At 40.9% G+C, this 17,569-nt stretch overlaps 1 protein-coding gene across 1 annotated transcript; it reads left to right on the forward strand.

Annotated features, from left to right (window-relative positions):
• Positions 1-1,441: 1,441 nt before the first annotated feature.
• On the forward strand, positions 1,442-17,049 carry LOC137162139 (sterile alpha motif domain-containing protein 9-like). Its single transcript, XM_067561698.1, has 3 exons — positions 1,442-1,555; positions 3,884-3,959; positions 10,261-17,049. The coding sequence occupies exons 2-3, from the start codon at positions 3,946-3,948 to the stop codon at positions 15,086-15,088; spliced, it is 4,842 nt and encodes a 1,613-aa protein (XP_067417799.1). The 5' UTR covers positions 1,442-1,555; positions 3,884-3,945; the 3' UTR covers positions 15,089-17,049.
• The last annotated feature ends 520 nt before the right edge of the window (positions 17,050-17,569 follow it).

The following is a 17,569-nucleotide window of genomic DNA, read 5'->3' on the forward strand; positions in this document are numbered from 1 at the left end:
TGAATAAACATTGTATCTGTTTTCGAAGTATCACAGCTTATGTATTCTATCTTGATCAGAAGGCTGTATCCATGTCCTTTCAAGGGAAGGCAAGTTGTTTTTCCCTGGAAATTCCTTTAGAGAGGACCACCTGACTGGCAGTTTTTAGGGTAACACTATACTCTAAATCCTGCTGGTAACAACTTTGGGCAACCTCTCTGACTGGTGCCTCAGGATCCATCCCCTATCTCCTAGCAGGGATTATCTGAGTGATTTGTTCCACCAGAATGAGCTCAGCGACCTGTTCTCCCCATCCAAAGCTTGGGCTGTAGCCGGCAGTGGCAGTACTCTCTCAATCTCTGGGCTACTACCTGGGACCAGCCTCCCCCACAAGGATATTGAAAGCAAGAGCAGTGAGTCTTCTCCGTGATATCCAAATAATCAAGGATCACAGCTCTGACTCTGGGGTAATCCTGAGCAGTCGTTGGGTCAAGCCCCAAGTAGGTGGACTGAGCTGGTCCAGTCAGATAGAAGCTAACAAGATGGCCCAATGTCAGGGGCTACTGCACTGCTACCAGCAGCCGCTCAGTGATAGTAAGGAACGCCTTGGGGTCATCAGCAGGGCCATTGTCGTGGGCTTCATTGGGATCAGTGCAGCCAGTAGGGTGGGGTTCAACGTCCCAGCTGTCCGGCTCCCTGTTGCCTTCTGGACACTGGAGAAAGTATAGCATTTGTTGCACCAGGCATTGCTGCAGGGCCTGTCATTGGTCCACCAGGTCTCTAATCAATTATTGCTGCTGTTGTGCCATCTGCTGTTGCCATTGAATAGACAAGTGTTGCAGCAGCTATTGCTGTTGTTGCTGCTCTTGGGTGGCCAGCTGTTGCTCTTGCTTCCCCATAGCCCGTTTTAATCATCTATCCAGGTCCATTCTTTTTAAAGCTATCTCCTCCTTTACAGATGTGGTTTTAGATTTTGGGGGTTTTTTTAAGCAGCATCATTTCACCTTATCCCGGGGGCAATTGCTGATTCTCCATTAATCATCGTGAATCTGTCTTCAGCAGAGCGCCCCCTTTGGGCACTACAAGCATGTGCTTCCAATCATCCCCATGACAGTGGGCATTGTGGGGTGTGTCAGTCCAGCACGGCCAGTGCTCTGCTCTGCGTGCAAGTATTACTGATTGTTTTGTACCCACCCAGAAAGAAATATTTTGAGACAAAACCTGGCTTTTGATAAGAAAGTCACTGAGGTTCAGAAACAGTCATTATTTACTTGTTTGTTTTGTTTTATTTGTTAAGGGCAGGGTACCAGTGGCCTCTACAGGACAGAATGCTAACTTTTGTCATGTGACTGGGTGACAGCAGGTCACGTTCGTGGATAACAGGAAATAACGCTTCAGTTTCTTGCCAGCTTTCCTGTGTGCCAGATCCTTTCTGCAACAAGATGATACTGGTTTTGAAATGATTTCATCTTGTAGATGATTAGAAGAAAAATCATTTAACTATTTCACAAGCTTTCCTAACTAAATGAGCACATTTGTCCAGCTCTTATACAAAGAAAGTTGAATGACAATCATGGTAAGTGCATTATCAGTTTTTAGCTCTAAGAGGCAAAGAAGATGCTTCTACTTCAAATATATTTTATGCAAAGCTAACCCAGTTAATGGCTTATTTTGAATTTGCTCCTTTTTGGTGAAACTATGTTGTCAAAATATTAGACAGAAGCTATAATGGGATAAAACATGACATTTTCATAAACCATTTTTTCCTGCTGAAAGAGCTATTAGTAATAGCTGCAGAAATCATTATAATGAAATAATTCAGTGGAAGTTCCTAACTGAAAGATACTATACTACAGTAATGAGGTGGCAAATGTGTAGCACAACTTGCTATTGGAAAACTAGGAGATTTTTTACTTTTAACAGCAAATTACTCACAATCTAGCTCTGTTTATGTTGTTATTTTTAGTTTCATTTCCTGTAATGCTGGTAAAATGAAACTGAGCAGCATTATAGCAGTCCTAAAAATGAAACTTAAATGGTCCAACTTCAGACATTTCTTTCACTACATATTTTCCAAATAATGAAACATACAGTATTTGTTTTTAATATAAAAATAATTATATTTAAATGTGCATAAAATGTACTTGTATTGCAAAGATAAATTATGGTTAGTGAAATGAAAACATTCAAATTACGTTTTTGAACTGTATTGGGAACAACATTTTGTTTCAGGAAGTAATCAAAGGGACAGCCATTTCAGACTTGATTCTGACTAACTGGAAGGAATTGGTTAAAAATCTGTCCTTTGAAGGCAATTTGTGTGAAACTGATCATGAAATGATAGATTCATGATTCTAAGGAAAGGAAGGAGAGAGAACAGCAGAATAAGGACACAGCAGACTTTAACAAACTCACAGTTCAGGTAGGTAAGGTTCCATGGGAAGAAAATCTAAGGGGCAAATGAGTTCAGGAGATCTGGCAGATTCTCAAGGAGACGATATTAAAGGCTCAACAGCAAAGTATCCCAATCAAAAGGAAAGATAGGAAGAACAGTAAGAGGCCACTATGAATCCATCAGAAGCTCTTTAATGACCTGAGTATCAAAAAGGAATCCTATGAAAAATTGAAACATAGGCAAATTGATAAGGATGAATATAAAAGAATAGCACAAGCATGTAAGGACAAAATCAGAAAGGCTAAGGCACAGAATGAGTTACACCTAGCAAGGGACATTAAAGGAAATAAAAAGAAGTTCTATAAATTGTTAGGAGCAGGAGAAAGACAAAGGACAATGTAGGTCTGCTGCTTAGTGGGGAAGGAAAGTTAATAACTGATGATATCAAGAAGGCTGAGGTGTTTAATGCCTATTTTGCTTCAGTTTTCACTCAAAAGATTAACTGTGACCAGATACTTAACACAATTGATATTAACAACAAGGCCGAAGGAATGCAAGCCAAAACAGGGAAAGAACAGGATAACAAATATTTAGATAAGTTATATGCATTCAAGTTGGCAGGGTCTGATGAAATTCATCCTCAGGAACTTAAGGAACCAGCTAAAGAACTATCAAATCATCCAACTTCAGATGATTCGGAACTATTAGCAATAACTCATGGAGGACAAGTGAGGTCCCAGAGGACTGGAGAAGAACAAACATAGAACCTAAAGGAGAAAAAAGAGGACTTGGGGAACAATAGACCATTCAGTCTAACTTTGATACCTGGAAAGATACTGGAACAAATTATTAAATAATCTATTTGTAAGTACCTAGAGCAGGGGTAGTCAATTATTATTTCTCATGGTCCAGATTTCTTGGTCAAGGTCCTCAGACATCAGAAAATGTTTCACATCCTAAGTGCCCCTGTTCAATGAACACGTACAATGCAGTGTACTTTATCCAGGGCCTATTGCAAGGGTAATCACTAGGTGGACCATGGGCCAAATCCAGACCATCAGAGACTTTTGACCAGACCACAAAACTCTGGGGGGCCATGGGCAGTTAGTGTGGGGAGGAGCTAGTGCAGGGAAAGGAGTGACTGGCTGCGTGCTCATGTAATGTGAAAAGAGGGGAGCCAGGTCAGATGGATCTGTGCAAAAGATAAGAAATGAGGAAGCAATGGCTCCATGTCATATTTGCCACCTGCCCCCAAGCCCATAAAATCTACTCCAGCCTAGCTCCATGGGTTCAGCGCTTCACAAGTAAAGAGTAGATGTAGTGAGGCTGATGGACTGGAGCCCAGAGAGTGACTTCATTCAATGGCATGCCATGCACTACTCCATCCCTTGAAGCAGTAAATCCCAGAATCCTGCCTGTATTTGTAACTATGCAGCTGTGGAGATTGGCAGCCTGATAAATTGTGCTGCTAGGGAATCTTAGATAATCTATTGTTCCTTTTTTTTTCAGCCTGCAGGGAGTCCCTTCACTGGACAAGACTAAGAAATCTATTCATTCAGAAGAACTCCATTATGGGGGAAAAAAGGTACATTAAGCTGACTAGTGCCACTGATTCAGCAGTGATAGCTGCAAAGGACTCAATAAGGAAGTATAATTTACTACAAATAGCTCAGGATTCTCCTGAGCTCATTGAAGAGGAGAGGGTAATGTGACAATTCAGTTTGGTCACAGCTATTTGGCCATAGAGGAGGATACACTCGAAAGCTGTAGAAAGTTTTTGAATTGGCTGATTGTTTGTCTCCTTCACCCACTAATGATCTCTGCCTTTTTCATGCCATCCTTCTGCCTGAAACAGCCTCTCTCTCTCTGTTCACCTTCAAACCCATCCCCAGAATTTCTTCTGGTTATCTTCCAGCATTAATCTCTGCTTTAGTACTGTCACCTCCCACTGTCATGCCTTTTCATATTGAAATTAACTAGAGCTGATCCCAACCCAAATCTCAGCTCCAGTAGATTCAGATCCAAACTTTACCATTCAGGCCGCTTTTCTAAAAATAACAGACACTAATAAAAATAAATATGGACAGTAGACAAAATCTTGAAGAAAAATGTAAGACAAATTTTCTTTTCTGCTGTAGTCAGCTGAATGTACAAACTATCCAGTCTGTAGTTGACATAATTATACAAAATGGTCATGAGAATTTGATCCATATGCTCATATCTCTCTATCTGACAAAGGTCAAAATAGACAAAGCAGTTTCATCCCTAGACAAAACAGAATGCGCAGAAAGTTACAAAATCTGATAGTGACATTTGGATCCTAATCTGATATAATAGCACTTGGTAGCAGTAGTTAAAGAACAAAGCAAGAAATAATATAAAAATCTTTGTTGGCTGAAAATGTGGTTGCATAATATGGGATCTCAGATTTTCCATCCCAACCCACCCACTGGTGGCTGAATGTGGAATAGCAGCCACTGTACCTTAGATTCCCTTTGTGTTTTTCAGCCTATTCCAGCTATAAGAGTGGCCTGACACTCTGGCCAAGACATATTCAAGACATATTCAAGTCCACAGAGTCCTTTAACAAGTCCAACAAAAATATATAGACAACTAAATCATCAGCCCAAGTCAATCTCAGCGGGCCACCCCGTCCTTTGCAGACACGGGTCAGCAATAATGAAATGTCCTCATATTGGTCCACAGGCTCCTGTGCCTAATTTCATTCCACCCTACAGTCTAGGACTGGCACAGTTCTCCACTGCCTCAGGGTTCAGGCTGGCAATCATCCCTCAGTAGTGTTTCACTAGCAAAGAGTAATGCTGAAAGCAGATTAAGTTGAACAAGTGGACCTTTATGAAACTCTGTGCACTCCTCTGTCCATATGGCTGTGTTGCTTATAGATCAGTTCCCCACATTGCCTGTTTCCTTCAACAACAGTCCCTCCATGAAGTATGACTCCCTCTGACTCCAATTCCACTGATCATGCTACATCTTCCATACTTTACGAACGTCTTAATATAAACATTAACAACAAATATTTGACGCCTGGATCCTCTTCCCATTTCCCTTTGGCCAGAGGTTATTAGAACATAACTGAGTAGGAGTCTTGTCTTTACCACAGACTCAGCTGATTACATAGTCTTTGAGATAGTTGGGTCTGCTCAAACAGATGACCACACTGGGAGTGACCTATCACTGTCTCCTTGTCACCTGTCTCCAAGTCTAGCAAACTCTCTCTTTTTGGAATCACCTCCCTGAGTGTGAGATTGGCCTCCAAATAGTTCTCTGTCTCTGCATGCTGTGAGGATCTCTGTAGCTCTGCATGCTTTCTCTGGATGTAGGGTCTGCTGGCCCATAAGCAACTCCTGTTCCTTTGGATCACTTGTCCCTGTTGCATAGTCATCTTGCCACTGCACTCCTCATGACTCCTCTCTCTCATGGTTGGATACTTACAGGAGTGCTGGTCTCCAGGGCTGGTGGGTCCTTGGGTGACCTGTCGTACTCTAGTACCTGCTTTCTGTGATTGTTGGCCATCTCCTCTCAGCAGTATCTTCATCCTTCCAGCTTCAACAAGTCTCTCATCATTTGTAGCAGGGTTTTGGTCCTTTGCCCTATGATGCCTGTGTGGACTGTTTTGGTACCCCTGTCGTGGGGTATCCCTGTATGCCAAAAATGCTAACAAGGGATGTGAACCACAAGAAACAGCCTTGTGTAACTGTCTTCTATCTATTTTCTCAGCTGATTCCACCTTTCCATTACTCTGTGGGTATGCTGAAGAGCAGGTGCCGTGGTCAAACTTCCATTTGCATGCAAATTCCTTTAGTTCTTCCAAGAAAAATTAGGGTCTGTTGTCAGTGAATATAGTGTCCAGAATGCCAGATCTCGCAAGTGGGTCTTCATTTTACCAGTCACTGACCTGCTTCTTGTATCAAGCAAGGCATCAACCTCCCAGAAATGTGAATAGTAGTCCACTGTAATCAAGCACTGCTTTTCACTGAGGTAAATAAGTCCACTCCCACCTTTTCTCCTGGTTGGGTAAGTAGCTCATGTAACAACAATTTCTTTTTGCTGATGGTTATCAAGTCACCAATGCAGTGGCATACCGAGGGGGGAGCCATACCCCCAGGTACCAGCCTGGGGGGAGCACCAGACAGGTTCTCCTTGGAGTAGCTGCCCTCCGCTGTCACAGGTGGCCAGGGGCCAGGTTTTGACATCCCCATCTGGCTGCCAAGGAATCCTGCTGCAGGGGGAGCAAGCGGAACAAGCATCCTCCTGCCCCCCCACCCCCCACGCTGGGCATAGGGGCACCGTTTAGGTAGCGCAGGGGGGGGGGGTTGCCTCACCCTGATTTTTCTAACATCTGGGAGTGACATTGCTCGCTCGGTTCCTCTCATCCCCTTCCCTCACCAGCCAGGACTTGGAGCAATGACATTGCTTGCTCCTCTTCCCCCCTCCCCTCGCTGACCTAGTCTTTGCTCAGCCAGTAAGAATGCAGAGGTGTGGCAGAGCCAATAGCAGTGCTGGGAGTCTCTGCAGCACTTTCTCAATCTTGAAACAAACACGCTCATCTGGGAGGAAGCAAGTTCTCAGCAGACTCTGTGCCTAGTTTGAAGATGCTGCAAATTTCATCATGATCTGCCCTCACCTTCACATGCTGATATGTTAAAAAGGCAGGAGCAAGCTACTTGTGACACCAGCAGACACGGGGCTGCTCATGTGGGGGAAGAGGCTGTTGCCTCACGCACATTCAGGGGATGATTATACTCACAGGCAGCCCAGCTTTGGAAGTTTAATGACACCAGGGAGCCGCAGGGACCCCAGCCGCGCAGGGGCCAGGCAGCCAACCCAACAGCAGGGCTCCGGCGCAGAACCCGTCACACAAACCCCTTGCCACAAGGCAGTCTGGGGTCATCTGCCCTGTCACTCCTCCTCCCAGCCGCACTTGCCACCCCCACAGTGGGGGTGGAGTGGGGCAGAGAGGGAAATGGGCCAGCAGATCCCCCCTGTGGGGTGTGGCCGCTGTTGCTGCTGGGGCAGAGGGTGCAAATGTAAACATTGGCCTACAGGTGCTAGAGCCCCACGGTACGCCACTGGACCAATGCGTGTCAGACCCTTCTGTCAAAGGGTGGAGTTATATATTCATTCCCAGCCAGTAAACATAGTCTCAAGCCCATCTAAGATAGGACAGATGTTAGGCATGTATTTTTTGCATAATGAGACAGAGACAGCTTTCTGTCCTCAAAATATGATTACATCCTGCACACTCAGCTCATCTTTAGTATGGTTCTGCTCCTACTGGTCCTTAGCTTTGGTCTTCTGGCCACCCAACTAGAATCACTCTCTTGACTGTCTAGTTGGATGTACTTTTCCATAGCCTCTTTGATTTTCCATCAGTTTCACAGATTAAACTGGGAGATAGTGTAACATGTTAATGGATTCAGATCCTGATCCTCTTTCCCCAACTTGCTGTTGCTGGATATTTATGTCCTGCTCCAAATGTCAGCTAACACCAGTAATCACTCTGGACAATATCTGATCTCTACCTAGTAGCTCTGGCAGTGCATCAACATGCACTGCTGTCTTTTTGGAGCACTGAGAAGGGTTTTGTCATGATTGTCTCCAGAGGTTTGTGGTCTGGTTGTGCTATTGCTGGGTGTCCATAGCTGTACTGATGGAGTCACTCCACTCCAAAGACCACAGCCAGAAGCTCTTTTTCTATTTGGGTGTACTCCTGTTTAGTCTCTGATTAGGCTCTGCTGTCAGAAGTAAGTTGCTGCTCCTGAAAAAGAGATGCATCCAATCCTTTCTCCAATTCATCACACTGGAATATCAGTGGCTGTCCTAGCTGGTAGTACTTCAGGACAAGGACACCCATTATCATTTGTTTGTGTGTCAAATGCTTGCTGTTGGGAACCAACCCAGTGCAACTTAACATCCTTCCCTGTTAGCTGACATATGGGTTCTATTACTGCAGCCAGGTGTGAAGAGAACTTGGATAGATACTTTATCATTCCTGTGAATTGCTGTACCCCTTTCACATCCACTGAGGCTGGCATGTCTCTAACTGCCTTGATCTTGCTGGGATCTGTTTTCAGTTCCTCTGCTGTAAACAGATGTCCAATGTATGTCACCAAAAGCTGTTTGAGTTACATTTTTTCTGTGGAGTTTTACATTCTTGTACCAACATTGCTGTAAAAATGCTTGTAGTTTTCTGTTATGATCTTGTTCATCTTCTGTATCATTGCTCCTACAATGAGGATATCATCTGCAATTATTTTGACCAAGGGCAGTCCTTCAAGCACTTGGGCGAGTCTTCTCTGGAACCCCTCTGATGTTTTGCTTAGGCCAATTGGCAGGCATAGCCATCTGTAGCAACCAAATGGTGTTGCAAAGATTGTCAATGTGTTGGACTCTTTATACAGGTTTATGTGCCAAAACCCATTCCTCACATCACAAACCATAAAGATTCTGACTTTGGAGAGTTCTGGCAGGATGTTATCAGTTGTGGGAGTAGATAGTGGCATCTTTTCAATGCCTGGTTTAGTGGCTTGGGTTCTATGCAGACCTGTAATTTGCCTGGTGGCTTCTTTACCACCACTATCCTGCTTACCCAAACAGTACCAATCTCTACATGTGCTACGATACTTCTGCTCTGCAGACTTTTGAATCCCTTGCATACTGGAATTCATAGTGCCACTGGAATTTTCCTTTGTAATAAGCACACAGGTTCCACATGGGTCCACTGATTCCAGTTCCACTGATCATAATACTGGTCTTCCCTCAGGCTCACCTCAGGAACAGACTGTCTGCTTCCTGCCCTACCAGCCTCCTTGGGCTTCTATCAGACCCTTTCCCAAAGAGAGGGCACTTATTACAGCTTCTTCTGTGGATCTCCTCTTCCAAACTGTCCTTCTCTCTCTCCTCTCCTCCTGTGCAATCAGTGAGGTTACTAGCACCCTGAGACTCCATTAACCCTTTCAGGGCCTGTGCGGGGTTTATACCCCATCACTTACTGTCTTCCATGTTCAAGCATTGGCAGCTTAGCATTGAAAGTAATCCCAACTGTCAAAAAGTGTAAATCAGGATTTACTCTACTGAAGTAAAGCTAGTAAACCACAGTAAAACCAGGTTAAATGAGACCAGACCCACTTTCCTTAAGCATTCCCAGTATCATTGCTTCATTATATGATTCTATTTTATTTAAGTTAATGTTATGCTTGTGAAAGGTGCTGGATAGACATTAATGAAAACTAAAACTTTAGCTTATCTGAAAAATAACTGAAGAAGTGGTGTCCAATCTGTGCCCCTCAAGGCTCTAAATTTTGTCCTTCAGTGTGACTGTGTTAAGAAGAAAATTTGTACTTGATTGTGAGTTGAAGTATGCCCCCAAAAATAAATTTGGCCTTCACGCTGAATGATTCGACAGCACTGAACTAAGCACTGACAGAGTAGTAGTACAGTGAATATAGTAACAACTGGATCCAATTGTCCCAATGGAGTTTGTGGTATGAACACTTGTTGATCAATAAAGGAACCAAAGATTCCAACTCATTTGATATAGGCCACCAAATGGATATCAGAGACTCACAAATTTTGTTTATTATTGACCTTAATTTAATTTAAAGCAGGGACTGCAAAATGAAATATCCTTATATTTTTGCAATAATAATAAAATTAATCTGTTTGACATGTGTAGTGCCTTAAGCTCTATATAAGAGCTAGACATTATTATTATCTTCTCCATGTGGACTAAGTATTTCTTTATATTGTGTTTCAGATACCATTAATGAAGGAATTTGATGGTAGATGATTTAAAAGAGCTTTTAAAAACTAATATACTGTAATAGATAACAGTTTTCATTATCTTATCTTTTTCTCTCAAGAGCTAAAGTTAAAAACCTTGAGAAGAGTGAACGACCAAATCTTTCTCCAAATATTGATGATTGGACAAAAGAGCAAGTAAAACAATGGGTAACAGAAGAACTTAAGATTGACCAAAAACATGGTGAAATCTTGTTTAGCCAAGATGTGACAGGTTCAATCTTGAAGTTGTTTACTAAAGAAGATCTTATAGCTATAGGTATAACATATGGTCCAGCTCTTCAAATTATGAATGCATTGAAATGTAACTTTCTAGTTGAAAGCACAGCTCAGACCGTTGGACAAGAAGATAGGGAAAAGACGCCTGATGAAAAATATTTAATGGAGAAGGAAGACGGAGGAAGTGCAAAGCAAGATGAAAAGAATAAAGGAAAATCGAAGTCAGCAGATGCAAGTAGGTCACAAGAACTTAGAGAGTCTGAATGCACAAGGTCTATAGAGTCTGTGCCCACAGATAGAATAGAAAACAAGTTAGATGAATCAAATGATAAATCAAATAAATCACTGGAAAATAATCAACATCCAACCAGACAAAATTGTTTGCCATATCCTTTTGATGAGTTTCATGACAGTCGTCGTTATATACAGCACTATATTCTTAATGTTCCTGAAACAGGGCCACTGAATCTCATTGAGCCAGCACATGAGTTCAAAGTGTTCACAAACACAGAGAATGCAACAGAAGAGGATATTAAGCTGAAATTTAGCAATGAAACCTTTAGATTTGCTGCTGCATGTATGAATTCCCGCACCAATGGTACTATTCATTTTGGAGTAAGCAACAAGCCACATGGAGAAATTATAGGAGTGAAACTAAGCAGTAAAGATAAATTTATTAACTATTATAGTGAAAACATTAAAAAGTACTTTGGCCAAAGTTTTGTTGATGTTGCAAAATCCTGCATTAGGGAACCTAGATTTGTTGAAGTATTATTGCAGAATAACACTCCATCAAATACATTTGTCATTGAAGTAGATGTAGTTCCAAAACACTCTATTTGTGAAACAAAATTTTTCCATATTAAATATTACAATTTTAAGTCTAAAATTTGGGAGCAAACTTTATTTGTACGGGATGGAGCCAGCTCTAAAAATATCCTTAATAATGCAAAAGAACTCCAGTCATTTAAGTCACAGATAACGTTTGCAGCAAATCTTCGAAAAGCAGCAGAGGAAGAACACAGAGAAAAACACAAGAAGAGAGAGAATGAGGGTCGAAAGCTAATTAGCCTATTCACAGGTAACAAGGACTTGCTGGATAATTCCTATTATGACTGGTATATATTAGTAACAAACAAGTGCAATCCATCTCAAACACAGCACTTAGACTTTTTGCAGGAAGTAAAATGGTTTGCTGTGCTGGAGTTTGATTCTCTATCACAAAAGCTTGGGGTGGCCAAAAAATACAGAGAAAACCGAGGTGCAAACCTGCACTTTCCAAACCAGTATCAAGTGAAAGGGAAATCAACTGCTGAAATAATTGAAGATCTCAATCTCTATAAACAGCTCAGCTGGATTTTCTGCAATGGCAGATCAGACCTTAATGATGAAAAATATCAACCTTTAGATCCCAGTTTGTGGCAACAAAAGAGAGCTGCTGAAGTCAGGAAATTGATTTCATTTCTTTCACACCAAGACCTACTGCAAAGAGGGAAGTTTCTAGTAGTGTTTCTTTTGCTCTCTGAAGTGGAAGATCCAGGGGATCCCCTCATAGAAACATTCTGCACATTTTACCAAGAACTGGAAGGGCTTGAAGACATGCTCTGCATTTGTACTGGTGCACAAACATTCCAGCTATGGAAAGATCTTCTGCAAGCTAGATTCATTAGTGCAGAAGCACTTACTAAGAGATGTGTTGCTAACTTAAACCTTCCAACAGTGAATGGTACTATCCTTAAATTGAAATCTGTGACACAGTCTTCTCAGAGGCTTTTACCATGTACAGGCTCATCTGCTATTCTTTTAAAGAAGGAAGAAGACTTCATGACAGCACTGGAAATACTTTGTGAAAATGAATGCAAAGACACAGAGATAGAGAAGGATAAAGCACAATTTTCTGAATTCAGAAAATCTCAAGAAGAGCATTTTTACCGGGGTGGCAAAGTGTCATGGTGGAATTTTTACTTCTCGTCTGAAAACTATTCTTCACCTTTTATCAAAAGGGACAGTTATGAAAAACTTGAAGAGTTGATTCAATCTTCATTCCAGTCCACTACACAAAAACCATCAAAAGTAATCAACCTTTATCATTCTCCAGGCTGTGGTGGGACTACTTTAGCTATGCATGTTCTCTGGGAGTTAAGGAGGAAATTCAGATGTGCCGTTCTGAAAAATAAAACTGTTGATTTTGCAGAAATCGGAACACAGTTGACAACTTTAATCACCTACGGAGCAACCAAACAAGAGGATTATTTACCAGTATTACTTCTTGTAGATGATTTTGAAGAGCAAGAAAATGTTTACCTTCTGCAGCATGAAATTCAGTCAGCTATCGCAGGAAAATTCATTAGCTATGAAAACCCTCTAGTGATCATTATAAATTGTATGAGATCTCAGAATCCTGTGGAAAGCTCAAAGAGCAGTCAATCAGACAGCATTAATCTAAAACATCAACTTTCTATCAAAGAGCAAAGGGCTTTTGAGAAGAAACTGGAAGAAATTAAACAGCAGCATCAGCACCCTGAAGATTTCTATTCATTTATGATTATGAAAGAACAGTTTAATCCAGAGTATATAAAAAATGTGGTCAAGAACACACTAAAAGGTTTGGACATTAACAGCAAACAAGCACAACTTATTTCCTACCTAGCAATATTAAACTCTTACGTTACAGCGTCCACTATCTCAGTATCGCAATGTGAAGATTTCTTTGGAATAATTGGCAAATATTGGGGTAAAGAAAGTTTAGAAGACAAGATGGGAATTTGTTCTAATATTCTAATACAAAGTTTGGTGCAAGAACATGGAACATACAAAGGAGTGCGTATCATTCACCCATTGATCGCTAATTGCTGTCTAGAACAATTTTACCTAACCTATAGGTTAACTAAAAGTGCAATAACACTGCAGTTATTAAAACAGAATTTATTTTATGATTCTGGTTTAGGAAAAAGCAAACTTCTAGATGATGTGCAAAGTATGCTGCTTACCAGACAACGTAAAGAACATGGAGATGACACAGACACATTGTTTTCCCCATTAATTGAAAAAATACAGAAGGAAGAAGGGAGTACTGCAGTTGAAAATGTGTTATGTGAAGCTGCCCTTCGATTTAGCCAAAACCCGTTCATATGCCAAGTTTTAGCGAGACACCACTACATTATAAACAAGAATTTTGTCTCTGCACTGGAATGGGCCAAAAAAGCCAAAAAAAGAGCCCCTAACAATTCATATATATCAGATACTTTAGGCCAAGTCTTCAAAAGTCAGATAAAAAATTGGGTGGATGAAAATGGAAAGAGGATGGTCATAACTGCTCAAGACCTGGAACGTTTGCTAGAGCTTGCTAAGTGTGCATCACGGGCTTTTAAAGAATCTCAGCAGCAGACTGAAAGTACAGATGGTGTAAGAGACGCTTTGCAACTCCAAAAGTCTAAAAGGAGGTATGATACTTACAATACAGCTGGTTATTTGGGGGAGATAGAAACTGGTCTGTACACTATAGATATTCTGGGGTGTACTCCTCTTTTCAACAAAAAGGATACATTGTCCAGAGAATATATGATACAATATTTGTCAGGAAAGCATCCCATCCCAAAAGCAACTAGTGACACTGAAAGTGAAGAATTTAAGTTAACACTTGACCACTACTGTGGTTATTTATCTAATTTGCGGTCAAGTTTGAAAGAGGCATTTGACTTTTTTGAGAACTACTTTGTCCTTCTGAAACCAAGAAATATTGAAAAAGAAAGCGTGGAGTTCAAAATACGTAAGAGGGTTCGAGAATGTTTCAACAAATATGCAGAAATATTTTGCCACTTGGATCCTGAGAAATTGGGGGACAATCTGATGAGCTCAAAACTCAGTTTGCCATGTCAGGAGGATTACTGCAGGAGAAGTTTGGAGGCTTCCAAAGCAGACAGATTTTCTGGGCTTTTGGAGTATCTCAACAGTCATGAAAAAGCTGAAAGCAAAATGGAAGACATAGTGAATAAATATACATTTTTGATTGAAAAATGCACAAACATACCCCTATTGAGGGAGAAGCAGAATTTCATTTTGGCAAACATTGTTCTCAGTTGCATTAAACCTAAGTCCAAGAAGATACGTACTCTGCAGGAATTGAAAGCACAGCTTAGAAAAATCCTACAGCAAGTAGGTCTAGATCATCGATTTTCAGAACCTTACTTCTTAGCCTCTTTATTGTTCTGGCCAGAGAATCAAAAACAACTAGATCAGGATTCCAGACAAATGGAAAAGTATGTCACATCACTAAAGAAGTCTTTTAGAGGTCAATACAAACAAATGTGTCGTTCCAAGCAGCCTATTGCTCATTTCTATCTTGGGAATAGTAGAGGTCTGAACAGGCTTGTTCACAAAGGAAAGATAGATCAGTTTTTCAGTAAGCTCCAAGTACATGACTTGCATTCCTTATGGCAGAAAGGATGCATATGGGAAGAAAAGGATGTCCAAAATCTATTGCTTCGTCTACATGGCACAGTCGCAGATGATTTTGTCTATGTGGACTATGGAATTGATGAAAAAATCAGTATACCAGTGCGACCTGCTTTCTTAGGACGGCTCAGAAGTGGCAAAAGCATAGAAAGAGTGTCTTTCTATCTGGGATTTTCCATGGATGGTCCAATAGCATATGACATAAAAATGATTTAAGAGTTTGATTAATTATATCATATATATAATTGTATATAATATGTATTATATGCTCCACTTCTATAACCATGGAGCCTTTTAGAGGTTTATTTTTTAGCCTTAACACTTCTTTATTCGTAGCTGCAGAAGGCAGCATCTGGGTTTCTGGGTTTCTGGTTTCTGGGTTTCTGGTTTCTGGGTTTCCTCTTCCATTTCTCCCGCCTCTTGACACATAGAGCAGAGCTCTGTGGCTCCTATCCTACCTTTCCAGATGTAGTCCTGTGGAATGATATGCAGACATGCTAATACAAAGCAAAATTCTTGAATGGCTGATGTAAAGGAAGATATTATTCAGCCTGGAAAGAGCTTTGTAGACAAAATGACCAAAAAATTGTTTCTAAAATGCCATGATGGTTATAAAGCCCTATCACCTTTTACTACATACACTCCCCTCCTAACCTCCCAGCTATTTTTCGGGGGTCAGCTCCTGCCATTTGCAGCAAACCGTTTTGGTACGATGCCGATGTAACTCAGGAGGGCATCGTTGTCAGCAACCATTTAAATTCTTTCACTCTTCTAAGCTCTCTGCCTGTAATATCCTCTTTGGTGTGTTCTTTCCCTCAGTTATCATAGCTTCAGTCTTCCCAACATTCACGCTAAGTGCTACCTGCTCAAAACTATGTTGCTACCATTCAGAGTTAGACTGCAAGACCCTGCAAAACGTCTCACACATCACTAAGTTATCAGTGATCAGCATGTTCCAAGGTGCCTCCCTTCGCATAGTCTCACTTGTCACATCCAAGACAACTTCAAACAAAAAGGGGCTCAATGCTGACCCTGGTGAAGGCCAACATTTACTGCAAATTTTCTATGTTAGCTCCATTTGGTTTTGACTGTGAGAGTCACTCCATCAGACAGATCCTGGATAATATGGCACACCATATTCATATGGCACACACACGATCCTACCGGCACACCTTTTTGTCTCAAACGCCAAACTAATTCTCCTAGGACATGCTCGTACGCCTTCTCCAAGCTGACAAAGACCATGTCCAGTTGCCATCTCTTTTCTCTGAAATTCTCCATGAAAATTCATAGAGCAAATATGTCATCAATTGTACTCTTTCCCAGAAGAAATCCATACTAACCCTTCAACATTTCAACTGTTCTGCTCAGACACTTTTCAATAATCTTCTTCCATACTTTCATATCATGTGATGTCAGCTTAATTGGATGATAATTAGCACACAGTGAAATATCTCCTTTGTGTTTAAAAATGGGTACCACAAACTTTTATGCTATTCATCCAGCATTTCCTTTTTCTTAAGAATATAATTGCCCAGACTTGTAAAATATTTGATGCCTTCCCTTCTTTTTCTTTTTCTTAAGTGTCTCTACAGCTTCTTCCTCCTGTATGCCATTTACCATGCCCAAGTTTGGCTTACATGTTCTTAGGCTCCTATACTAGGGGCCATTTTCAAAAATGACTTAATTTAGTAGCCTAAATCTCATTGAAAATCAATGGGACATCGGTTTCTAAGTTTGTAAGTCATCTTGAAAATGGCACTCAGACTTCTAAGTCACTTAGGCATCCTTGAAAAGTTTATCCTTATAAAGGAAAAGTCTTTAGAACATCATAGTGTTATTTAATAATAACCAGACTGCTTAATCTCCCATTTAAAAAATTGCAGCAAATGGTTTTCAGCATAGCTATACATCACTTCTATTCCTTCTCAATTGCAAATGCTTTTTTTGCTCAGGATTGTTTAAAATTCAGATTAACTGAGAGTTTATGTGAGATTCACCATTAACCCTTTGGATTGTGACAGCGTTTTTTGCACGATGTGGATTTTTAACACAAGTCTTTGTATAATGACAGAAGTATATATTTAATATTTTTTTTAATCATGCTTTTTTGAAATCATGCTTTGTTATATCTTACATGGATTTGCCTGAAGTTTTCCTTGCCTATTCAGAAACATGATATTTAATAAAAAAAGGAAAGCTTGGGATTTTGGAATCCACAATGTTGTTTTTGAATGTCATTAATGTGTGTGTTTTGCTTATGTCACTGTTTATGTGGTTGATGAATATGTGCAAGTGTTCCACTGAGGAGCATATCCAGCCCATACCTCCATACCTGGTAGCAGAATCAGTCTAGGCCAGGGAGGGAATGGGATTGAGAAGATGCACATAAGGAACCTGATCCAAAGCCCAATGAAGTCTATGGGAACCAGATCCTTAGCTGGTATAAATTCTCATATCTCCATTGACTTCAGTGGAGCTACAACAATTTACACAAGTTGAGGATCTATCCCTAGGACAGATTTTCCATTGACTTGATTTGGGATTTGGATCAGACCCAAAGTGCTCACCTCCTGCACAGTGTGAAAGTCACTCTCATGGGGGACCCCTGCATGGCAATACAAAATGAGTACAGGAATGGCGTAAGAAGTCTGGTGGATGAGGAGTACTGAGATGGTGAGTCTGCTGCCTTTCCCT

Source organism: Emydura macquarii, unplaced genomic scaffold (assembly GCF_026122565.2).
Source record: "Emydura macquarii macquarii isolate MOO-44397 ecotype Brisbane River unplaced genomic scaffold, CSIRO-AGI_Emac_v2 contig_2422, whole genome shotgun sequence".
NCBI lineage: Eukaryota > Metazoa > Chordata > Testudines > Chelidae > Emydura > Emydura macquarii.